The sequence below is a fragment of the Manis pentadactyla genome, chromosome 9 (genome assembly GCF_030020395.1).
Source record: "Manis pentadactyla isolate mManPen7 chromosome 9, mManPen7.hap1, whole genome shotgun sequence".
Lineage (NCBI taxonomy): Eukaryota > Metazoa > Chordata > Mammalia > Pholidota > Manidae > Manis > Manis pentadactyla.
This window is the reverse complement of record NC_080027.1, coordinates 102,456,097-102,480,332: the sequence shown is the minus strand read 5'-3', so window position 1 is coordinate 102,480,332 and position 24,236 is coordinate 102,456,097. Positions and strand designations below refer to the sequence as shown.

The window sequence follows — 24,236 nt, the reverse complement described above, 5'->3', positions numbered from 1 at the left end:
TTTTTGCTGTTATGATCAATGATGCTACTTTCTGGTACATAAGAGAGGACCATGCTACTCTTCTCTGAATTATTGCCAATTTAGTATATCTTCCACCAGACTGAGCATTATTAAGATTTCCTTGGTTAATTCTACCTGGAATTAATGTCATCCCTTCTAAATGCCCACAGCACTTCATCTCTTATGATATGTAGCACTTGTCACCTTTTATTACACTTATTTTGTATATGTCATATTTTCTCCTTTGAGATAGTAAGTTGTGGAGGGCAGGAAGTAAATTTCATGCATCTTTGTACTTTACATAGTGCCTACATAGCACTCATTATAATAGTAAGCTTTCAGTAAGCATTACTGAGTGAATGAATTCTGTCTAAACATCAGTGCCTAAATTTTAAGGTCTTAATAATCTGGCTCTAATGATCCAGTATTTCTCACTTCTCCCCAACATGGACCCTTGTTTATGCAGGTGAGTCTCTTTGACTTTCTCTTTCAATCTTTTCCTAATGAATCTAACCCACATTGGTCTCTTTTTTTTCTCCTATTCTTGTTGAATTTACTGTTTATATCTCACATTCAGCCTTTTGGTATATATTTAGTCACTGTATTGACTTATAGTAGGTGTATAATAAACTTTATTGATTGAATGGATGAAGTATTTCTAATTATTTTATAACTTTATAATCATTTTCAAACAGTTAAGCATTTTCACCCCAACTGTATTACCAGTTCACTGGTCAAGAAACAAATACTGATTTGTTTGGATAGATATCTATTGCTTTTTTTGGTCCTAGGTATTTTTGGAGTTAATGGAGTCAGAAGGACCCGTGGAGTCAGAGAGTTCAGAAAACTCAGCATTTTTCTCACAGCAAGAAGAAGAAGATGTTGAAGAAGAAGACGACACCAAAGCACCAGAGGGAACAGGTACCGTCAATCCCTTTGTACGGCTGGCTCTCTCCGGGGATGTAGAAGGCTTGCAGAAGATCTTTGAGGACCGTGAGAACCTTCATCGTGAGCAGGCCATGCAGCTACTCTTGGAAGAAGACATCATTGGGAGAAATTTGTTGTATGCGGCTTGCATGGCTGGGCAAAGTGATGTGATCAGAGCTTTGGCTAAATATGGTGTAAATCTGAATGAGAAAACCACTAGAGGTATTTTTTCTTTTCTCTCTTATCAGTATTGTGATTATCTAATGATGGTATGCACTATCTTTAAAGTTGGGTAAATTTGATGTGCCTGCTTTATATTTTGCATTTATTATATATGTATACAAAGATGAATGTATGTGTGCATGTACATGTTGCTATAATATAGCATAATAGTTAAGAACACAGACTTCACTATTATTAGCTGTGTGAATTGGGTAAATTACCTATTCTTTTTGTGTCTGTTTCTTCATCTATGAAGTGGGGATAATAATTGTGTTTTCCTTATAGGGTGTTAATGAGGATTAAGTAAAATAATAAATATAAATATCTTATCACAGTACTTGGCACATAATAAGTTGATATACAGAAAATAATTAATATTATTATCTCTTTCCTTTGAAGAGTTACTGGTTTTAGTAATTATCTATACTTTTAATTCAATCATTTGTCTTTTCAGGTTACAAATACAATACATGGTCACTGTAGAAAATAAAATAATGATCTCTAGCAAATAGGGAATACGTATTTTCTTCATGCTCACATGGAACATTTTAAAAAATTGACCACATGTTAGGCCGTTAAGGGAAATCTTAACAAATATCAAAGAATCTTTGGTTTGCAGTGTTTGGTGTCTGACCACAATAAAATAAAATTAGAAAATAGTAACAAAAACATAACTGAAAATCTCTTATAAATTTGGAAGCAAAAATATTCTTTAAATCATCTGTTGGTCACAGAAAATATAATAGAAATGATGAAATATTTCAATGGCAACAGGATTACTATATGTCAGTACCTGTGGAATAAAGTAATTTAAATTCTAGTTTAATGCATGTATTAGAATATAGGAAACATTGAAAACCAGGAAGCAAAGCATCTAACTCAAAGACTTAGAAAAACAACTGAGTGATCCACACGGAGTAGAAGAAAAGAAATAATAGAGTAAAATGATGACATTGAAAATAACAAAGTAATAGGGAGAATCAACAAGTCAAAATATGATTAAGTGAAGAAGACAGAGAGTTGAAAAACCTTTGATAACATTTATAAGATTTGATAATTTTCAATATTTGATGGTATCAGAGAGAGAGCACAAATAATATTTTGAATTTTTTAATGGGAGCATTCACACAAGAACTAAGATTAAAAAAATCATTAGAAAATATTATAAACAAATTCATGACAATACATTTGAAAACTTGGATGAAATGGATAATTTTCAAATAAAATATAAATTACCAAAGTTGACTCAAGAAACAAATAGAACTCTTGACCAAATCAATGCTTATTTAAAAAAATTGAATAGGTAATCAAAATCTGCCTCCTCCTCAACCCCCACCTAATTCCAGACTCAAATATTTTAAGAGGTAAGGTTTACCACATTTTTAGGGAAAAGGACTCTCTAGCTTATACAAATGTATAAGTTGGAAAATTGGTTAACATGTTTTATGAGTGATATAACTTTTATAGCAAAACTGCATAAGGGAAGTACTAGAAAGGAAATTAGAAACTCATTTAATTACATAGATGCAAATATCTTATATAAAATATTAACAAATTAAATCTAAGATTGTGTATTAAAAAGTTAATTGGACTAGCTTGGGTTTATCCCATTAATGGGAGGATGGTTTGAACATTAGAAAAAATATTAGTATACTTTGTTACATTAAAAGATTAAATGAACAAAACCACATGATTATCTTAACAAATGTAGAAAAATCTTAAAAAAATGTAGCACTCATTCATGATGAAAGCTCTTAGGAAATAGGAATATAAGAAACTTTCCTTAAGACTTTCAATAAAAAATCTGAAGTAAACTTACTACTATTGAATCTTTAGAAAACTCTTTAAAGTCAGAAACAAGACTGTGATGTTCACTCTCATGGCTTCTATTCATCATTTTTTTAAAATTTTGGTATCATTAATCTACAATTACATGAGGAACATTATGTTTACTAGGCTCCCCCCTTCACCAAGTCCCCCCAACAAACCCCATTACAGTCATTGTCCATCAGCATAGTAAGATGCTGTAGAGTCACTACTTGTCTTTGTGTTGCACAGCCCTCCTCATGCCTCCTGCCACATTATACATGCTAATCATAGTGCCCCTTTCTCCCCCCACCTTGTTGCTCCCTTCCCACCCATCCTACCCAGTCCCTTTCCCTTTGGTAACTGTTAGTCCATTCTTGGGTTCTGTGATTCTGCTGCTGTTTTGTTCCTCCAGTTTTTTCTTTGTTCTTATACTCCACATATGAATGAAATCATTTGGTACTTGTCTTTCTTTGCCTGGCTTATTTCACTGAGCATAATACCCTCTAGCTCCATCCATGTTGTTGCAAATGGTAGGATTTTTTTTCTTCTTATGGCTGAATAATATTCCATTGTGTATATGTACCACACCTTCCTTATCCATTCATCTACTGATGGACACTTAGGTTGCTTCCATTTCTTGGCCATTGTAAATAGTGCTGCGATAAACATAGGGGTGCATCTGTCTTTTTTCAAACTGGGCTCCTGCATTCTTAGGGTAAATTCCTAGAAGTGGAATTCCTGGGTCAAATGGTATTTCTATTTTGAGCTTTTTGAGAAACCTCCATACTGCTTTCCACAATGGTTGAACAAATTTACATTCCCACCAACAGTGTAGGAGGGTTCCCCTTTCTCCACAACCCCTCCAACATTTGCTGTTGTTTGTCCTTTGGATGGTGGCAATCCTTACTAGTGTGAGGTGATATCTCATTGTGGTTTTAATTTGCATTTCTCTGATGACTAGTGATGTGGAGCATCTTTTCATGTGTCTGTTGGCCATGTGAATTTCTTCTTTGGAGAACTGTCTGTTCAGCTCTGCTGCCCATTTTTTAATTGGATTGTTTGCTTTTTGTTTGTTGAGGTGCATGAGCTCTATATGTATTTTGGATGTCAGCCCTTTATCAGATGAGCCATTTATGAATATATTCTCCCATACTGTAGGATGCCTTTTTGTTCTATTGATGGTGTCCTTTGCTGTAAAGAAGCTTTTCAGCTTGATATAGTCCCACTTGTTCATTTTTGTTTTTGTTTCCCTTGCCTGGGGAGATATGTTTATGAAGAAGTTGCTCATGTTTATGTCCAAGAGATCTTTGCCTGTGTTTTTTTCTAAGAGTTTTATGGTTTCATGACTTACATTCAGGTCTTTGATCCATTTCAAATTTACTTTTGTGTATGGGGTTAGACAATGAGCCAGTTTCATTCTCTTACATGTAGCTGTCCAGTTTTGCCAGCACCATCTGTTGAAGAGACTGTCATTTCCCCATTGTATGTCCATGGCTCGTTTATCATATATTAATTGACCATATATGTTTGGGTTAATGTCTGGAGACTCTTTTCTGTTCCACTGGTCTGTGACTCTGTTCTCGTGCCAGTACCAATTGTCTTGATTACTGTGGCTTTGTAGTAGAGCTTGAAGTTGGGGAGCAATATCCCCCCCACTTTATTCTTCTTTCTCAGGATTACTTTGGCTATTTGGGGTCTTACGTGGTTCCATATGAGTTTTTGAACTATTTGTTCAGTTCGTTGAGGAATGCTGTTGGTAATTTGATAGGGATTGCATCAAATCTGTAGATTGCTTTGGGCAGGATGGCCATTTTGACCATGCTTCCTAGCCGAGAGCATGGGATGAGTTTCCATTTGTTAGTGTCCTCTTCAATTTCTCTTAAGAGTGTCTTGTAGTTTTCAGGGTATAGGTCTTTCACCTCCTTGGTTAGGTATATTCCTAGATACTTTATTCTTTTTGATGCAATTGTGAATAGAATTGTTTTCCTGATTTCTCTTTCTGTTAGTTCATTGTTAGTGTATAGGAAAGCCACAGATTTCTGTGTATTAATTTTGTATCCTGCAACTTTGCTGAATTTCGATATCAGTTCTAGTAGTTTTGGAGTGGAGTCTTTAGGGTTTTTTATGTACAATATCATGTCATCTGCAAATAGTGACAGTTTGACTTCTTCTTTGCCAATCTGGATTCCTTGTATTTCTTTGCTTTGTCTAATTGCCATGGCTAGGACCTCCAGTACTATGTTGAATAACAGTGGGGAGAGTGGGCATTCCTGTCTTGTTCCCTATCTTAGAGGAAAAGCTTTCAGCTTCTTGCTTTTTAGTATGATGTTGGCTGTGGATTTATCATATATGTCCTTTATTATGTTGAGGTACTTGCCCTCTATACCCATTTTGTTGAGAGTTTTTATCATGAATGGATGTTGAATTTTGTCGAATGCTTTTTCAGCGTCTATGGAGATGATCATGTGGTTTTTGTCCTTCTTTTTGTTTATGTGGTGGGTGATGTTGATGGATTTTCGAATGTTGTACCATCCTTGCATCTCTGAGATGAATCGCACTTGGTCATGGTGTATGATCTTCTTGATGTATTTTTGAATTCGGTTTGCTAATATTTTGTTGAGTATTTTTGCATCTATGTTCATCAGGGATATTGGTCTGTAATTTTCTTTTTTGGTGGGGTCTTTGCCTGATTTTGGTATTAGGGTAATGTTGGCTTCATAGAATGAGTTTGGGAGTATTCCCTCCTCTTCTATTTTTTGGAAAACTTTAAGGAGAATGGGTATTATGTCTTCTCTGTATGTCTAATAAAATTCCGAGGTAAATCTATCTGGTCCGGGGGTTTTGCTCTTGGTTAGTTTTTTAAGTACCGCTTCAATTTCGTTGCTGGTAATTGGTCTGTTTAGATTTTCTGTTTCTTCCTTGGTCAGTCTTGGAAGGTTGTATTTTTCTAGGAAGTTGTTCATTTCTTCTAGGTTTTTCAACTTGTTAGCATATAGGTTTTCACAGTATTCTCTAATAATTCTTTGTATTTCTGTGGGGTCTGTCATGATATTTCCGTTCTTGTTTCTGATTCTGTTGATGTGTGTTCATTCTCTTTTTCTCTTAGTAAGTTTGGCTAGAGGTTTATCTATTTTGTTTATTTTCTCAAAGAACCAGCTCTTGGTTTCGTTGATTTTTTATTTTGTTTTATTCTTCTCAATTTTATTTATTTCTTCTCTGATCTTTATTATGTCCCTCCTTCTGCTGACTTTAGGCCTCATTTGTTCTTCTTTTCCCAATTTCGGTAATTGTGACATTAGACTATTCATTTGGGATTGTTCTTCCTTTTTTAGGTAAGCCTGGATTGCTATATACTTTCCTCTTAAGACAGCTTTTGCTGTGTCCTATAGAAGTTGGGGCTTTGTGTTGTTGTTGTCATTTGTTTCCATATATTGCTTGATCTCTATTTTAATTTGGTCATTGATTTATTGATTATTTAGGAGCATGTTCCTAAGCCTCCATGTGTTTGTGGACCTTTTTGCTTTCTTTGTAGTTTTATACCTCTGTGGTCTGAGAAGTTGGTTGGTAGAATTTCAATCTTTTTGAATTTACTGAGGCTCTTTTTGTGGCCTAGTATGTGGTGTATTCTGGAGAATGTTTCATGTGCACTTGAGAAGAATGTGTATACTGTTGCTTTTGGATGTAGAGTTCTATAGATGTCTATTAGATCAATCTATTCTAGTGTGTTGTTCAGTGCCTCTGTGTCCTTACTTATTTTCTGTCTGGTGGATCTATCCTTTGGGATGAGTGGTGTGTTGAAGTGTCCTAAAATGAATGCATTGCATTCTATTTCCTCCTTTAGTTCTGTTAGTATTTGTTTCACATACGCTGGTGCTCCTGTTTGGGTGCATATATATTTATAATGGTTATACCCTCTTGTTGGACTGACCCCTTTATCATTTTGTAATGTCCTTCTTTATCTCTTGTTACTTTCTTTGATTTGAAGTCTATTTTGTCTGATACTAGTACTGCAACTCCTGCTTTTTTCTCCCTGTTGTTTGCATGAACTATCTTTTTCCATCCCTTGACTTTTAGTCTGTGCATATCTTTGGGTTTGAGGTGAGTCTCTTGTAAGCAGCATATAGATGGGTCTAGCTTTGTTATCCATTGTATCACTCTGTGTCTTTTAATTGGTGCATTCAGTCCGTTTACACTTAGGGTGATTATATACTTATTACCATTGCAGGCTTTAGATTTGTGGATACCAAAGGTTCAAGGTTAGCTTCTTTAGTATCTTACTGTCTAACTTAACTCACTTATTGAGCTATTATTAACACTGTCCAGTGATTCTTTATTTCTCTCCCTTCTTATTCCTCCTCCTCCATTCTTTATATGTTGGTTGTTTTATTCTGTGCTCTTTTGTGTTTCCTTTGTGAGTAGTTGATTTTATTTTTTGCCTTTAGTTAGTATTTGGTTGGTCTGCTTTCTTTGATGTGATTTTATTTTCTCTGGTAACATCTATTTAGTCTTAGGAGTGCTCCCATCTAGAGCAGTCCCTCTAAAATACCCTGTAGAGGTGGTTTGTGGGAGGCAAATTCCGTCAACTTTTGCTTGTCTGGCAATTGTTTAATCCCTCCTTCATATTTAAATGGTATTCGTGCTGGATGCAGTATTCTTGGTTCAAGGCCCTTCTGTTTCACTGTATTCAGTATATCATGCCATTCTCTTCTGGCCTGTAAGGTTTCTGTTGAGAAGTCTGGTGATAGCCTGAAGGGTTTTCCTTGGTAGGTGACCTTTTTCCTCTCTCTAGCTGCCTTAAATACTCTGTCCTTGTCCTTGATCTTTGCCATTTTAATTATTATGTGTCTTGGTGTTGTCCTTCTTGGGTCCTTTCTGTTGGGAGTTCTGTGTACTTCCGTGGTCTGATTGATTATTTCCTCCCCAGTTTGGGGAAGTTTTCAGCAATTATTTCTTTGAATACACTTTCTATCCCTTTTTCTCTCTCTTCTTCTTCTGGTACCCTTATAATATGGATATTGTTCATTTTGGATTGGTCACACAGTTCTCTTAATATTGTTTCATTCCTTGAGATCCTTTTATCTCTCTCTGCGTCAGCTTCTCTGTGTTCCTGTTCTCTGATTTCTATTCCATTAATGGCCCTTTGCACCTCATCCTGTCTGCTCTTAAGTCCTTCCAGAGTCTGTTTCATTTCTGTAATCTCCTTCTGGATTTCATCCCTTAGCTCTTGCATATTTCTCTGAAGATCCATCAGCATGGTTATGACCTTTATTTTGAATTCTTTTTCAGGAAGATTGGTTAGGTCTATCTCGTTCTCTGAGGTTGACTCTGTGATTTTGGTCTGGATCAAATTCTTCTGCCTTTTCATGGTGATAGAGGTAGTTGTGGGGAGCTGGCGTTGTGTGTAGGCTGGGAGAATGTCCCTCCTTGCTAGTTTGTGACCTTCCTCTTCTAGGAGAACAGTGACCCCTAGCGGCTTGTGCTGGGCAGCTGTGCGCAGACGGGGAGTCTGATTCTTGCCTGGCAGCTGTGGAAGAAGCTCTGCCCAGTTGCTGTGGCTATGGTTGGTGCTGCTATGGCAGAGTGGTGCCCGAGGGGGAATGGGCGGGAGGGACATCTGAGCTGGACTGCCACCCAGGGGTTTGGGGCACCTGGAGTTCCCTGGGATTTCCAGTTACTGGGCGGATTGCACCAGGGCGCTTCTGTCCAGCTGTAAGGCCCCTGTCCCTTTAAGATTTTCAAAGGGCACTCGCTTTTCTTTTGTCCCAGGGGCGCTGGCTGCGGTGACCCCCTCAACCGTCCTGTTTCCCTAGTATCCAACACACCATGCACTGTGCAGATGGCTAGGGCTGGGTGATTAGCAGTTGTAGGCTCCCTCTCCCGCCCCGCCCCGACTCCTCTCCTCCCGCTGGGAGCTGGAGTGGGGGGTACTTGGGTCCCGCCGGTTGCAGCTTGTATCTTACCCCCTTCGCAAAGTGCTGGGTTCTCGCAGGTGTAGATGTAATTTGGCTGTTGTCCTGTGTCTTCTGGTCTCTCTTTTAGGAATAGTTGTATTTGTTGTATTTTCAAAAATATATGTAGTTTGGGGAGGAGATTTCCGCTGCTCTACTCACACTGCCATCTTGGCTCCGCCCCTGACATTGCTATGATTTTATTCCACTACTGTAATTACTGTGTCAGCAGAAAAAAAACCCCAGTGTATTAGAGGCATGAAACAACATGATTTGGAGAAATCAGAGTCTTGTACAACTGGTGGTAGCCAGATTGTAGGAAATGTTCTAGATAGGTGAGTATTTTGCTCCATATAGCCTTTTGTTCTTGACTATCAGTTCTTAGATCTTGACCTCCTCATTGACCTTCATTAATTTACAGCAAAGTTGAGAAAAGTACTTATCTTCTCTGTGTTTTTGTTTCCTTATCTATAAATGAGAACAATACTAGTGCCCAATTCATAGGATTATAGTGAGGATCAAATGAGTTGATACTTGTGAAGTGCATGGAAGAGTGCCTGTGTAGAGGAAAATATTTCATTTCTTCTGTCTGGTCTTCTGCCTTACTCTGGACTACCTGCTCAATTGACTTTCTCTGTATTTAAGAACTAGTAGTTTCCCAGAAAGAGATTATTTTCTTCTTAGAATCAACCCCAGTCCTTCCTAGTTCCATTTATGTCCCTTTCTTTCTGCTGGGATTTCTGATGTGTAGACTTCTGTATCCTGCTCCTGAGATCCAGCACTCATGGACAACAAGATGGGAGAACTTTAGGAAAGTCCCCTTCTTGTCTGGATGCTTTTAAAATTGTCTTATTTAAATGCTTTTCTTCTCGTGGGAAGGCAATGGGGTTAATGTACTACAAGGATAAGTGTGTTTCTTTCTAAGAAACAGATAATCTACAACAAGGGAAAAAGCATGTAAGATTATAAATTCCTTGGTAAACGCCTCTCTGCTTAGAAATGTCATTTTCTTGTTTTTAAATTGTGTATATTAAAAAATAGGGGAAAAATAGATGTTACTGTTGGTCTGAAACTTCAGCCTGAGAAATGCAATGGCAATGTCAAGAGCCACAACATCTCATCTGAATGACCTGCTCCTGTTAGCAGTGTATTATCTGCTAATAATACCCACAGCATAGGGTTATTGGGAGGATTAAATGAAGTGGTAGTGCATTAAGTGCCTAGTAGTCAGTAGACTCAGTACATCTGTAGGTACCCCCTCCCTGGACCATTCAGCTGATTGACAACTTCCATCTTAAGGCAGAAGGCAGGAACAACAGTGGTATCTTGATGCCATCTTGTAGGGGGTAAAGGCACAATAAATTCTTGGGCCAGTCTCTATTTCTTGGCATATTGAAAAATTTTCCCTTGTTGTACAGTTAAAAAGTTGGGCCTTAGAGGGGAAGATATGTGAATTTTGACTGATCCTGGAGTGGTTCACTTCATGCTGCTTTTGATTCCTTCTAACCCTGTATTATCCCTTCTGGTTATGATATCCTCAAGACAAAGATAAGTTTACAACTTGGTCTAAGACAGACCCAGGACTGTGGAATGTGGCATAATAGGGAGCCAAGGCAGAGGTTTTTGAAAGGAAGTGGAGTGGGTTACTCTCTTTCCCTACTGTAGCCAGTGGCACCCATTTGGGTGCTGTTTTCTGCCCCTTATAAACTCTTTATTTGGCAACAGACCTGGCTTTCCCTTTGGCTCCTTACTCCCAGTGTGGCCTTGAGCAAGGTATAGTCTCTCTGACTTTCACTTTCCTCTGTGTCCTTTAATGGAGCTAATAATACCCACAGCATAGGGTTATTGGGAGGATTAAATGAAGTGGTAGTGCATTAAGTGCCTAGTAGTCAGTAGACTCAGTACATGCTAGTTCATACATCTACTCATCTTTTGTAGCAGCACTGCATGCCTCTTTGGCCTGTTAAGTGAGTCATAAATATATCTGTGTGGGTAAGTTGCAACAGTGAACTTCTGACTTGATTTTTTTAAACCAGTCTGAAAAAAATTTAAAGCTAACTCCTGTTTTCCACCTTTACAATTATATCTCATGGTAGTCACCTTGGTAAGCCTAAAAAAATAGCTCTCTGATTTGATAGGTTACAATTTCAGTTTTAATTCAAATGATTAATTTCCAAACCAAAGGGATATGCATGTGTAGTAATTTGTATGATTGTGTTAGCAATAATGCTAGAGTAATTAGATTACTTGGACTAAAGTCATGAGTCTAATTGTATTCCAAAATAGATGACTTCTAGGGAGATTGCCATCTTCCTTAGAAGATGGTGAAGAGCTCAAGGCCAGTGTAGCTTATAAGGATAAAACCCCAATTTTTGGAGACTGTAACATGACTGCAACTAGTTTCCTCGCTTCAGACTGCCTGTGTTGGTATCTTGGATCCATCATTTACTGGCTGTGCTCGTTGGGCAAGTTTCTTACCTTCTCTGGACTTCAGTTTCCTTGTCTGTAAAATGGGGATTATAAGAATTCTGGCCTCAGGGTTTTTTATGAACTAAATGAGTTTGCTATGTGTAAAGCACTTAGAGTAGTGCCTGACCCATGGTAATCATTCAGTGCTTGATTGCTGTTATGATCTTAGTCTGTAATAGCCTGAAACAACGTAGTCAGTTGACCTGGCCATCTTCCTTCTATTTGTTAGGTTATACACTCTTGCACTGTGCTGCAGCCTGGGGTCGCTTACAAATTCTGAAGACACTCGTGGAATTAGATGTTGATATAGAAGCTCTGAACTTCCGGCAAGAAAGAGCTCGAGATGTTGCTGCTCGGTATTCCCAGAGTGAGTGTATTGAATTCCTGGACTGGGCAGGTAAGGAAGCTCACAGAATAGTAGCAAGCCGACTAATGGATGGATTTTCCTTCTATAAGTTAGAGGCTGTCTTCATCAAAGCAAAGAGATGGTTAACATTTTCACCTTCTACCAATATGTTTTATTTGTAGATACAACCACAGTCAGTCACTGTTGGTGATATGTGAAATGTGCTTTTTTTTCTTTCCATTTTGTGAATGGCTTAAAACATTGTGTTTAATAAAAACTGTACATACTGGAAGCTAGTTGATTTGCCAACTTCACAATTTCACCAATTTCTTAATTTTCTTAAGAGTGTGTGTATATATGTTCAAGACCATTTTCTGAGATACCTATGCAAAATGAAGCATTACCTTAAATGTTTAAAAAAATGGCATATTTGAGTAATACATTCCATTCTCCAGGTAGAAACAGTTGTAATAATTTTAAATGATTTGCCAGGCAAATTTGATCTGGGGTGTTAGAAGTCAGAATAGCAGTTACCTTTATAGCATGAGGGGTACTTAAGGCATATGTCTTTTTTCTTGACTGGTTTCTGGTTAGATGAGAATGCCTTACTGAAACAGCAAAATATGCACAGATAGGCTACAGTGCAGGAGGAATAATAACAAAGTACGTGGGCTGCTGAATAAGAGTGCTTGAGTTTAAATACTGGTGTTTCCACTTGAAACCTATGTGACCTTGGATAAGGTATTGAAATTCTTTATACCTCAGTTTTATTTTCCAGAAGAGGGGGCCAGTAATAGTTACTACCATGTGAGGGTTGTTTTACAAATTAAATAAGATGATATAAAGCCCTAGCACAATGCCTGTCATTTTTCAATCAGCTCTTGAAAAGTGCTGGTGCTATTAGTACAGCCAGATCATACCCTTAAATGCCAGGCTAAGATGCTTTCATTTGATTTATGTAGGCACTGGGAGCCACTGAAAGGTTTTATGTAGAAGAGGAAGAGGAAAGTGATATTTAGGTAGTAATAAGGAACTCACTTATCAGTAAAATGAGAAGGGAACTCAGATAATTAATAAAAACATGGAAATTGAGGAAATGTAGCACATTTGGGAAGAAAAATATGAGTTACACTTTGTTGTTTATTTTATAGGTAATTGTGCACTTGTACTGAATGTTTTCTAAGGCAATGTTTATGTCAATAATCTTCAACTTCATGATTAGATCTATAAGTAAAAAGAAAACAAATAACCAAGAATTAAATTGATCTCTCTATGAACAGTTATTGTAGGTGAAATTCACACTATATAATTTAAAATACGGTTTTGAAGAATGACCCATGGCACTTAAAAAATACAATCCTGGGGCAAATTTTGCTGTAACTTTTCTGAAAAGAAACAGTTTGGGGCTTATAGGTATGGAGTTGCCATGGTTCCTTTCTCCCTAACAGCCATTTATTTAGTCTGGATCCTTACCTTCTTGGGGGAATTATACCTGACATTTCCTAGTGATGAAGGTAAAATAAGACTATAATATATCAACTAGGATTCTGTTTCCAGATCAGTGATGGAATTGAATTGTAAGGACTGGAGCTCCATGGTAATGTACCTGTGGAATGTTGGGAGCCCAACCTACTCAACCTAAAATTTAACATTTAATTCAGACTTAATAAACCACTTCCATTCCTTGTTCTAATGATTGGAGTAGGAATCACTGGAGAAGTTTAAGGGATTGAGGACTCTCTACCCCAAAGAGTCTTCTCGATGTTGCTGAAAATTCCACTATTGGGTTTTCAAGGTTTGGAGACTTTTTAAGTGTTCAATAGTCCTCCACTTAAATATGTAGCAGTGTTCTAGGAATTAGTTGACAGTTCAGAACTCTGAAGGGATGGAGCAAACACTTATGGAAATGGGGGAGCAGAGTTGTGCTAAGAAAGGAAGGAAGTTAGGAGAAGAGTCTGGAAAGTGGAATCATAATAAACTTAAAAATCCACAATAACCAAGGGCAGGCACTATTCTTTTCTATTACTTGTGAAGGCCATAGAGTTATCTATTAGTGTTTCAAGGATTGTTTTTTAAAAGTTTTTCCCTTCCTTTGTATTGATGGGAAGTATGTAATAGCTCTGGCATATTTTTCTAGGGTCTTTCAGATATTCTTACTCAAATATTTTGTCCTAGTTTCAGGCCAGTATCCCAGTTTTTGTTTGGAAAATACGATTAACATACTTTAAAAACTGAGGTGGCTTCACCCCAAAGGATAGATCCACTGGGCAGAAAATAAGTAAGGAAATGGAAGCACTGAACAACACAGTAGAGCAGATGGACCTAATAGACATCTATAGAACTCTACATCCAAAAGCAGTGGGATATACATTCTTCTCAAGTGCACATGGAACATTCTCCAGAATAGACCATATACTAGGCCACAAAAAGAGCCTCAGAAAATTCCAAAAGATTGAAATCCTACCAACCAACTTTTCAGACCACAAAGGCATAAAACTAGAAATAAACTGTACAAAGAAAGCAAAGAGGCTCACAAACACATGGAGGCTTAACAACACGCTCCTAAATAATCAATGGATCAATGACCAAATCAAAATGGAGATCCAGCAATATATGGAAACAAATGACAACAACAACACTAAGCCCCAACTTCTGTGGAACACAGCAAAAGCAGTCTTAAGAGGAAAGTATATAGCAATCCAAGCATATTTAAAAAAGGAAGAGCAATCCCAAATGAATGGTCTAATGTCACAATTATCGAAATTGGAAAAAGAAGAACAGATGAGGCCTAAGGTCAGCAGAAAGAGGGACATAATAAAGATCAGAGAAGAAATAAATAAAATTGAGAAGAATAAAACAATAGCAAAAATCAATGAAACCAAGAGCTGGTTCTTCGAGAAAATAAACAAAATAGATAAGCCTCTAGCCAGACTTATTAAGAAGAAAAGAGAGTCAACACAAATCAACAGTATCAGAAACGAGAAAGGAAAAATCACGACGGACCCCACGGAAATGCAAAGAATTATTGGAGAATACTATGAAAACCTATATGCTAACAAGCTGGGAAACCTAGGAGAAATGGACAACTTCCTAGAAAAATACAACCTTCCAAGATTGACCCAGGAAGAAACAGAAAATCTAAACAGACCAATTACCAGCAATGAAATTGAAGCGGTAATCAAAAAACTACCAAAGAACAAAACCCCCAGGCCAGATGGATTTACCTCAGAATTTTATCAGACATACAGGGAAGACATAATACCCATTCTCCTTAAAGTTTTCCAAAAAATAGAGGAGGAAGGGATACTCCCAAACTCATTCTATGAAGCTAACATCACCCTAATACCAAAACAAGGCAAAGACCCCACCAAAAAAGAAAACTACAGATCAATATCCCTGATGAACGTAGATGCAAAAATACTCAACAAAATATTAGCAAACCGAATTCAAAAATACATCAAAAGGATCATACACCATGACCAAGTGGGATTCATCCCAGGGATGCAAGGATGGTACAACATTCGAAAGTCCATCAACATCATCCACCACATCAACAAAAAGAAAGACAAAAACCACATGATCATCTCCATAGATGCTGAAAAAGCATTTGACAAAGTTCAACATCCATTCATGTTAAAAACTCTCAGCAAAATGGGAATAGAGGGCAAGTACCTCAACATAATAAAGGCCATCTATGATAAACCGACAGCCAACATTATATTGAACAGCGAGAAGCTGAAAGCATTTCCTCTGAGATCGGGAACTAGACAGGGATGCCCACTCTCTCCACTGTTATTTAACATAGTACTGGAGGTCCTAGCCATGGCAATCAGACAAAATAAAGAAATACAAGGAATCCAGATTGGTAAAGAAGAAGTTAAACTGTCACTATTTGCAGATGACATGATACTGTACATAAAAAACCCTAAAGACTCCACCCCAAAACTACTAGAACTGATATCGGAATACAGCAAAGTTGCAGGATACAAAATCAACACACAGAAATCTGTGGCTTTCCTATATACTAACAATGAACCAACAGAAAGAGAAATCAGGAAAACAACTCCATTCACAATTGCATCAAAAAAAATAAAATACCTAGGAATAAACCTAATCAAAGAAGTGAAAGACTTATACTCTGAAAACTACAAGTCACTCTTAAGAGAAATTAAAGGGGACACTAACAGATGGAAACTCATCCCATGCTCATGGCTAGGAAGAATTAATATAGTCAAAATGGCCATCCTGCCCAAAGCAATATACAGATTTGATGCAATCCCTATGAAACTACCAGCAACATTCTTCAATGAACTGGAACAAATAATTCAAAAATTCATATGGAAACACCAAAGACCCCCAATAGCCAAAGCAATCCTGAGAAAGAAGAATAAAGTAGGGGGGATCTCACTCCCCAACTTCAAGCTCTACTATAAAGCCTTATTAATCAAGACAATTTGGTACTGGCACAAGAGCAGAGCCACAGACCAATGGAACAGACTAGAGAATCCAGACATTAACCCAGACATATATGGTCAATTAATATTTGATAAAGGAGCCATGGACATACAATGGCGAAATGACAGTCTCTTCAACAGGTGGTGCTGGCAAAACTGGACAGCTACATGTAGGAGAATGAAACTGGACCATTGTCTAACCCCATATACAAAAGTAAACTCAAAATGGATCAAAGACCTGAATGTAAGCCATGAAACCATTAAACTCTTGGAAGAAAACATAGGCAAATACCTCTTAGACATAAACATGAGTGACCTCTTCTTGAACATATCTCCCCGGGCAAGGAAAACAACAGCAAAAATGAGTAAGTGGGACTATATTAAGCTGAAAAGCTTCTGTACAGCAAAAAACACCATCAATAGAACAAAAAGGATCCCTACAGTATGGGAGAATATATTTGAAAATGACACATCCAATAAAGGCTTGACGTCGAGAATATATAAAGAGCTCACACGCCTCAACAAACAAAAAACAAATAACCCAATTAAAAAATGGGCAGAGGAACTGAACAGACAGTTCTCCAAAACAGAAATACAGATGGCCAACAGACACATGAAAAGATGCTCCACATCGCTAATTATCAGAGAAAAGCAAATTAAAACTACAATGAAGTATCACCTCACACCAGTAAGGATGGCTGCCATCCAAAAGACAAACAACAACAAATGTTGGCGAGGCTGTGGTGAAAGGGGAACCCTCCTACACTGCTGGTGGGAATGTAAGTTAGTTCAACCATTGTGGAAAGCAGTATGGAGGTACATCAAAATGCTCAAAACAGACTTACCATTTGACCCAGGAATTGCACTCCTAGGAATTTACCCTAAGAATGCAGCAATCAAGTATGAGAAAGATCAGTGCACCCCTATGTTTATCGCAGCACTATTTACAATAGCCAAGAAATGGAAGCAACCTAAATGTCCATCGATAGATGAATGGATAAAGAAGATGTGGTACATATACACAATGGAATACTACTCAGCCATAAGAAAAGGGCAAATCCAATCATTTGCAGCAACATGGATGGAGCTGGAGGGTATTATGCTCAGTGAAACAAGCCAAGCGGAGAAAGAGAAATACCAAATGATTTCACTTATCTGTGGAATATAAGAACAAAGGAAAAACTGAAGGAACAAAACAGCAGCAGAATCACAGAACTCAAGAATGGACTAACAGGTACCAAAGGGAAAGGGACTGGGGAGGATGGGTGGGTAGGGAGGGATAAGGGGGGGGAGAAGTAGGGGGGTATTAAGATTAACATGCATGGGGGGGTAGGAGAAAAGGGAGGGCTGTACAACACAGAGAAGGCAAGTAGTGATTCTACAACATTTTGCTATGCTGATGGACAGTGACTGTAAAGGGGTTTATAGGGGAGACCTGGTATAGGGGAGAGCCTAGTAAACATAATATTCGTCATGTAAGTGTAGATTAGTGATACCAAAAACAAAACAAAACAAAACAAAAAAAGGGCAGTTCCTGTGTGGTAACCTCCAATGAGTTCTACACAAGAGTATAAAGGGCATATAAAAGTGTAGGCAAAGGGTCTGTTTGCATTTATACAGAAGATCAAAGCCTAATTGGGCTACCCCGAAAATGAACTAAGATACGATATGAAAGAGAACTTCCAACATCAGCACTCTCTGGAAGACTCATGCCAGAAGATGATCATCAAAAAACCCCAACACAGATCCGTGCACTGCTACAGCTGCAGATGCACTCATCCCACCAGCTCCTGGACTTGCCATGGGAATGAGGAAGGAGATATCTAAGCTGGCCTGTGCATACAGTAAAACAACAAATTTGACTGGATCTATACTGTTGGAACTCAACCAAGAATTAGGAGAAGTGCAAATTGTAGCACTCCAAAATCTTACAACTACAGACTATTTACTGTTAAAAGAACATAAGGGATGTGAACATTCCCCAGGAATGGTTTGTTTTAATTTGTCTGATTTCTCTCAGACTGTTCAAGTTCAGTTGGACAATATCCACCATATCATAGATAAGTTTTCACAAATGCCTAAGGTGCCTAACTGGTTTTCTTGGTTTCACTGGAGATGGCTGGTAATTACAGAAATGCTTTGGTTATGTAACTATGCTCCTATTATGTTAATGTGTGTGCGCAATATAAGTAGTAGCTTAAAACCTATACATGCTGAAGTTACTCTACAAGAAGATATGTCAAAGAAATAATCAATCTTCCCAGGTTTTCTGCTGCCTGCTACTTCTATAGCTTTTCTTCTTCCTTCCTAATTACAACCCTTAAATAGAATTCGTGCCTCATATCAAATTTACCGAGTATCATAATTCTTCCAAGTGGTAAAGATACCTCAAGACAAATGCTGGGCATAGAAGCTACAGGGCATAAATATGCAAAGAAATAAAAAGCTAACCATTTCAAACAATAAGGCTTCTCTCTCACTTACCAACTTTACATTTCCCTGTATGGCCCCGGAAGATGACTGGTTAGTCAGAGACGGGTAAGATTCCTCAAGGGAGGAACAACCTAAGACAGGCACAGTCGCAGGGGGGTCATCAGGTTAGAAATTGGGGATCAACAGAGGTGAGGCTTAGAACCTCACCCCCCCCGTTCTGAGAGAAATCTTCTGCATACGTGGATGTTTTATTGCCCTTGTCTAGCTTGGATTAACACATAGTCTACAGGCACACACCTGATCATCTATGTTTGCTCTCTTACAACACTAAACTATGTTTTCTACCTTTATCTTGTATCTACCTACCACTTCAGCATTTTATTAAAAATAATAAGAATAAAGAGAGAAATGTGGTATCCACATATAAATCAAGTATAAAAACCAAATGAGTATTCATATTTGAACTGACTGTTTATAGTTCATAATGCATGAGCAAAACCGAAAGTTTCTGTGATGACTGCCCTTGTACTGTTCACTATGTAACTTATTCATTATGTAAGAATTTGTTCTCCATGTAAGAACTTGTTTGTTATGCCTCAGAAGATTGGAGACTGACGAAAATTAGGCTTGGGGTGCATTAATGATTGTGCATTGAGCATTGACTCCCCTATACAGAATTTTATTGTCGTTAACAACCACTTGATCAATAAATATGAGAGATGCCCTCACAAAAAAAAAAAAAAAAAAAAGGACAGACTTCCAATGGTAAAATAAATAAGTAACTGGGATGTAATGTATAGCATAAGGAATATAGTCAAGATATTGTAACAGCTTGGTAGGGTGATAGCTGGAACCTAGAATTATGTATATAAATGTTTTATCACTGTGTTGTACACTTGAAACTAATGTAATGTAATACTGTGCGTCAACTACCCTTCAATAAAAAATAATTATCTAAAAAAAAAAAATTGAGGTGGCTGATGAACAAAAATTTGGAATACTTTAAAAAATTTAAAGTAGCTTATCAACAAAAATCTGAGATTTAAAAAATGTTGATGTTTAATTCATCACTGATCATACTTAAATCTCTGATTTAAATAATAGCTGTGATTTTTCTTACTCTCCTGAGCTAATTTTATGGCCACAAGACATTTCAGATTGCTAAAACAGTATGAGATAATTAAGGAACAATTTTTAAAAGTGTAAATTCTTCCATTTTAAGTATGATCAGTGATGAATTAAACATCAACATTTTTTAAATTTCAGATAAGTAATCTAACACATTAAAAAGAGCAAATACTTAAATATGCAGTTGTGATAGTAGGCAGTCTTTTTCCTAGTTCTTGAGCATGAATAACTTTTAATATGAATAGAAATAACATCAACCCAGACTTCTTTGAAACATTTCAGTAAAGAATGTAGCAGAAAATTGCAAAAGCCCTCAAAGAGCCATTTAAATCTGTACACAAGTTCTCTCAATATATTTCTTGCGTAGTCTCCATACCGGACGAAGGTGTGCTTCTATACGGGTATATCTGGTGTTCTCTGGCTTGTTACCTTTCACCCCTCTTCTTAGTTTACAGCGCTTGAATTTCTTAGCTGGAAGACGGCAAGACATCTGATTCAGGTAGTTTTTTATCATTGATTCTATGACCCTCACCTTGTGGAGTATTTGGTCAGTTTCATGGATGCACATGCTTTTTAGAACATTCCTATGAGGTGAGGAGGCTTGTTCTTCCAGCTAAAAGGAGAAAAAACAAATTATATGGATTTTTTTTTCTTATTGTAGTTCAAATTAAATTTTTTTTCTGGATATATATACTTAAACTTCAAAAACTACACATTACTTATTTACACAAAAGAAAAGTTACTATAGAAGAAAGGTGTAAGTACAGAAGAGATGCTCTTTTGTGTGCACTCCAATATGAGATTATAATGGTCATTATCACCATCAGCAAACCATAAGTACTTTTTATAATTAGAGCATTCTGCTGGAAAAATTATTTGAATATTCGCAAAAAATTTTCCTTTACTAAACAGCCTCAAGGGATAATGCAATAAAATCAATCATTTTATGAATATTGAATTGTGAAGTCAATAAGCTTTAAAGATTTGCCTCAAAAGATGGTTCCTTTGGCAAAGTGGGGTATTAGTTTTAATAGAATGTCCCAGAAACTTATCTTAGAGAAGGTTAGAAATTGCCTTATAGCCCATTAAAAAAAAATACCGACGTTTGTATATTTAACATTCTTAAATATATGTGGAAGGGATCTAACAGATTTCATGTTCTAGATCATTTTATGAATGTGGCAGCTGAGAAAAATCAATGACTTCTGACAGATAACTTCATTTGCCATATATCCATCTACTCATTCTACTTTCTTGATGTTTTTTTTGATAGTCCTTCATAGTGTTTTATTTATATAATTGATGTCCAATATTTTAATGTAAAATATTTGAGTTATAAAACAATGAAAAAGTCTGTGCTGCCACATCAGGTGAAAGCATTTAAAGAGATTTATTTTTTATTTTTTTATATTGTTATCATTAATCTAAAATTACATGAGGAACATTATGTTTACTAGACTCCCCCCTTCACCAAGTCGCCTCCACAAACCCATTACAATCACTGTCCATCAGCGTAGTAAGATACTGTAGAATCACTACTTGTCTTCTCTGTGTTGCACAGCCCTCCCTGTGCCTCCCCCCACATTATACATGCTAATCTCAATGGCCCCTTTCTTTTTTCCCCACCCTTATCCCTCCCTTCCCACCCATCCCCCCCAGTCCCTTTCCCTTTGGTAACTGTTAGTCCATTCTTGGGTTCTGTGTTTCGGCTGCTGTTTTGTTCCTTCAGTTTTTTCTTTGTTCTTATACTCCACATATGAGTGAAATCATTTGGTACTTGTCTTTCTCTGCCTGGCTTATTTCACTGAGCATAATACCCTCTAGCTCTATCCATATTGTTGCAAATGGTAGGATTTGTTTTCTTCTTATGGCTGAATAATGTTCCATTGTGTATATGTACCACACCTTCCTTATCCATTCATCTACTGATGGACACTTAGGTTGCTTCCATTTCTTGGCTATTGTAAATAGTGCTGCGATAAACATAGGGGTGCATTTGTCTTTTTCAAAATGGGATGCTTTATTCTTAGGGTAAATTCCTAGAAGTGGAATTCCTGGGTCAAACGGTATTTCTATTTTGAGCTTTTCGAGGAACCTCCATATGGCTTTCCACAATGGTTGAACTCATTTACATTCCCACCAGCAGGGTAGGAGAGTTCCACTTTCTCCACAACCTCACCAGCATTTGTTGTTGTTTGTCTTTTGGATGGTGGCGATCCTTACTGGTATGAGGTGACATCTCATTGTGGTTTTAATTTGCATTTCTTTGATGACTAGCAATGTGGAGCATCTTTTTATGTGTCTGTTGGCCATCTGAATTTCTTCTTTGGAGAACTGTCTGTTCAGCTCCTCTGCCCATTTTTTAATTGGATTATTTGCTTTTTGTTTGTTGAGGTGCATGAGCTCTTTATATATTGTGGATGTCAGCCTTTTATCGGATCTGTCATTTATGAATATATTCTCCCATACTGTAGGATGCCTTTTTGTTCTATTGATAGTGTCCTTTGCTGTAAAGAACCTTTTCAGCTTGATATAGTCCCACTTGTTCATTTTTGCTTTTGTTTCCCTTGCCTGGGAGATATGTTCATGAAGAAGTCGCTCATGTTTATGTCCAAGAGATTTTTGCCTATGTTTTTTTCTAAGAGTTTTATGGTTTCATGACTTACATTCAGGTCTTTGATCCATTTTGAATTTACTTTTGTGTATGGGGTTAGACAATGAGCCAGATTCATTCTCTTACATGTAGCTGTCCAGTTTTGCCAGCACCATCTGTTGAAGAGACTGTCATTTCCCCCATTGTATGTCCATGGCTCGTTTATCATATATTAATTGACCATATATGTTTGGGTTAATGTCTGGAGTCTCTATTCTGTTCCACTGGTCTGTGGGTCTGTTCTTATGCCAGTACCAAATTGTCTTGATTACTGTGGCTTTGTAGTAGAGCTTGAAGTTGGGGAGCGAGATCCCCCCCACTTTATTCTTCCTTCTCAGGATTGCTTTGGCTATTCGGAGTCTTACGTGGTTCCATATGAATTTTTGAACTATTTGTTCCAGTTCGTTGAAGAATGCTGTTGGTAATTTGATAGGGATTGCATTAAATCTGTAGATTGCTTTGGGCAGGATGGCCATTTTGACAATATTAATTCTTCCTAGCCGAGAGCATGGGATGAGTTTCCATTTGTTAGTGTCCTCTTCAATTTCTCTTAAGAGTGTCTTGTAGTTTTCAGAGTATAGGTCTTTCACTTCCTTGGTTAGGTATATTCCTAGGTACTTTATTCTTTTTGATGCAATTGTGAATGGAATTGTTTTCCTGATTTCTCTTTCTGTTAGTTCATTGTTAGTGTATAGGAAAGCCACAGATTTCTGTGTATTAATTTTGTATCTGCAACTTTGCTGTATTCCGATATCAGTTCTAGTAGTTTTGGAGTGGAGTCTTTAGGGTTTTTTATGTACAATATCATGTCATCTGCAAATAGTGACAGTTTGACTTCTTCTTTACCAATCTGGATTCTTGTAATTCTTTGTTTTGTCTAATTGCCGTGGCTAGGTCCTCCAGTACTATGTTGTATTAACAGTGGGGAGAGTGGGCATCCCTGTCTTGTTCCCTGTCTTAGAGGAAAAGCTTTCAGCTTCTTGCTGTTTAGTATGATGTTGGCTGTGGGTTTATCATATATGTCCTTCATTATGTTGAGGTACTTGCCCTCTGTACCCATTTTGTTGAGAGTTTTTATCACGAATGGATGTTGAATTTTGTCGAATGCTTTTTCAGCATCTATGGAGATGGTCATGTGGTTTTTGTCCTTTATGTGGTGGATGATGTTAATGGATTTTCAAATGTTGTACCATCCTTACATCCCTGAGATGAATCCCACTTGGTCATGCTGTATGATCCTTTTGATGTATTTTTGAATTCAGTTTGCTAATATTTTGTTGAGTATTTTTGCATCTATGTTCATCAGGGATATTGGTCTGTAGTTTTCTTCTTGGTGGGGTCTATGCCTGATTTTGGTATTAGGGTGATGTTGGCTTCATAGAATGAGTTTGGGAGTATTCCCTCCTCTTCAATTTTTTGGAAAACTTTACGGAGAATGGGTATTATGTCTTCTCTGTATGTTTGATAAAATTCTGTGGTAAATCCATCTGGCCCGGGGGTTTTGCTCTCTGGTAGTTTTTGATTACCACTTCAGTTTCTTTCCTGGTAATTGGTCTGTTTCTATTTCTGTTTGTTCCTTGGTCAGTCTTGGAAGTTTGCATTTTTCTAGGAAGTTGTCCATTTCTTCTAGGTTTTCCAGCTTGTTAGCATAAAGGTTTTCATAGTATTCTCTAATAATTCTTTGTCTTTCTGTGGGTTCCGTTGTGATTTTTCCTTTCTCATTTCTGATTCTGTTGATATGTGTTGATTCTCTTTTTCTCTTAATGAATGTGTCTAGGGGCTTATCTATTTTGTTTATTTTCTCAAAGAACCAGCTCTTGGTTTCATTGATTTTTTCTGTTGTTTTA

The 24,236-nt window shown here is 37.3% G+C and overlaps 1 protein-coding gene across 2 annotated transcripts in view; it reads left to right on the top strand.

The window, feature by feature from the left end:
- Positions 1-24,236, top strand: part of ANKRD45 (ankyrin repeat domain 45) — a 46,029-nt gene that overhangs the window by 8,154 nt on the left and 13,639 nt on the right. For both annotated transcript variants that reach the window (XM_036918478.2, XM_036918477.2), the window contains exons 2-3: positions 792-1,149; positions 11,605-11,772. In XM_036918478.2, coding sequence (XP_036774373.2) covers positions 807-1,149; positions 11,605-11,772 — 511 coding nt within the window. In that variant the 5' untranslated portion in view covers positions 792-806. The remainder of the gene's footprint in view (positions 1-791; positions 1,150-11,604; positions 11,773-24,236) is intronic.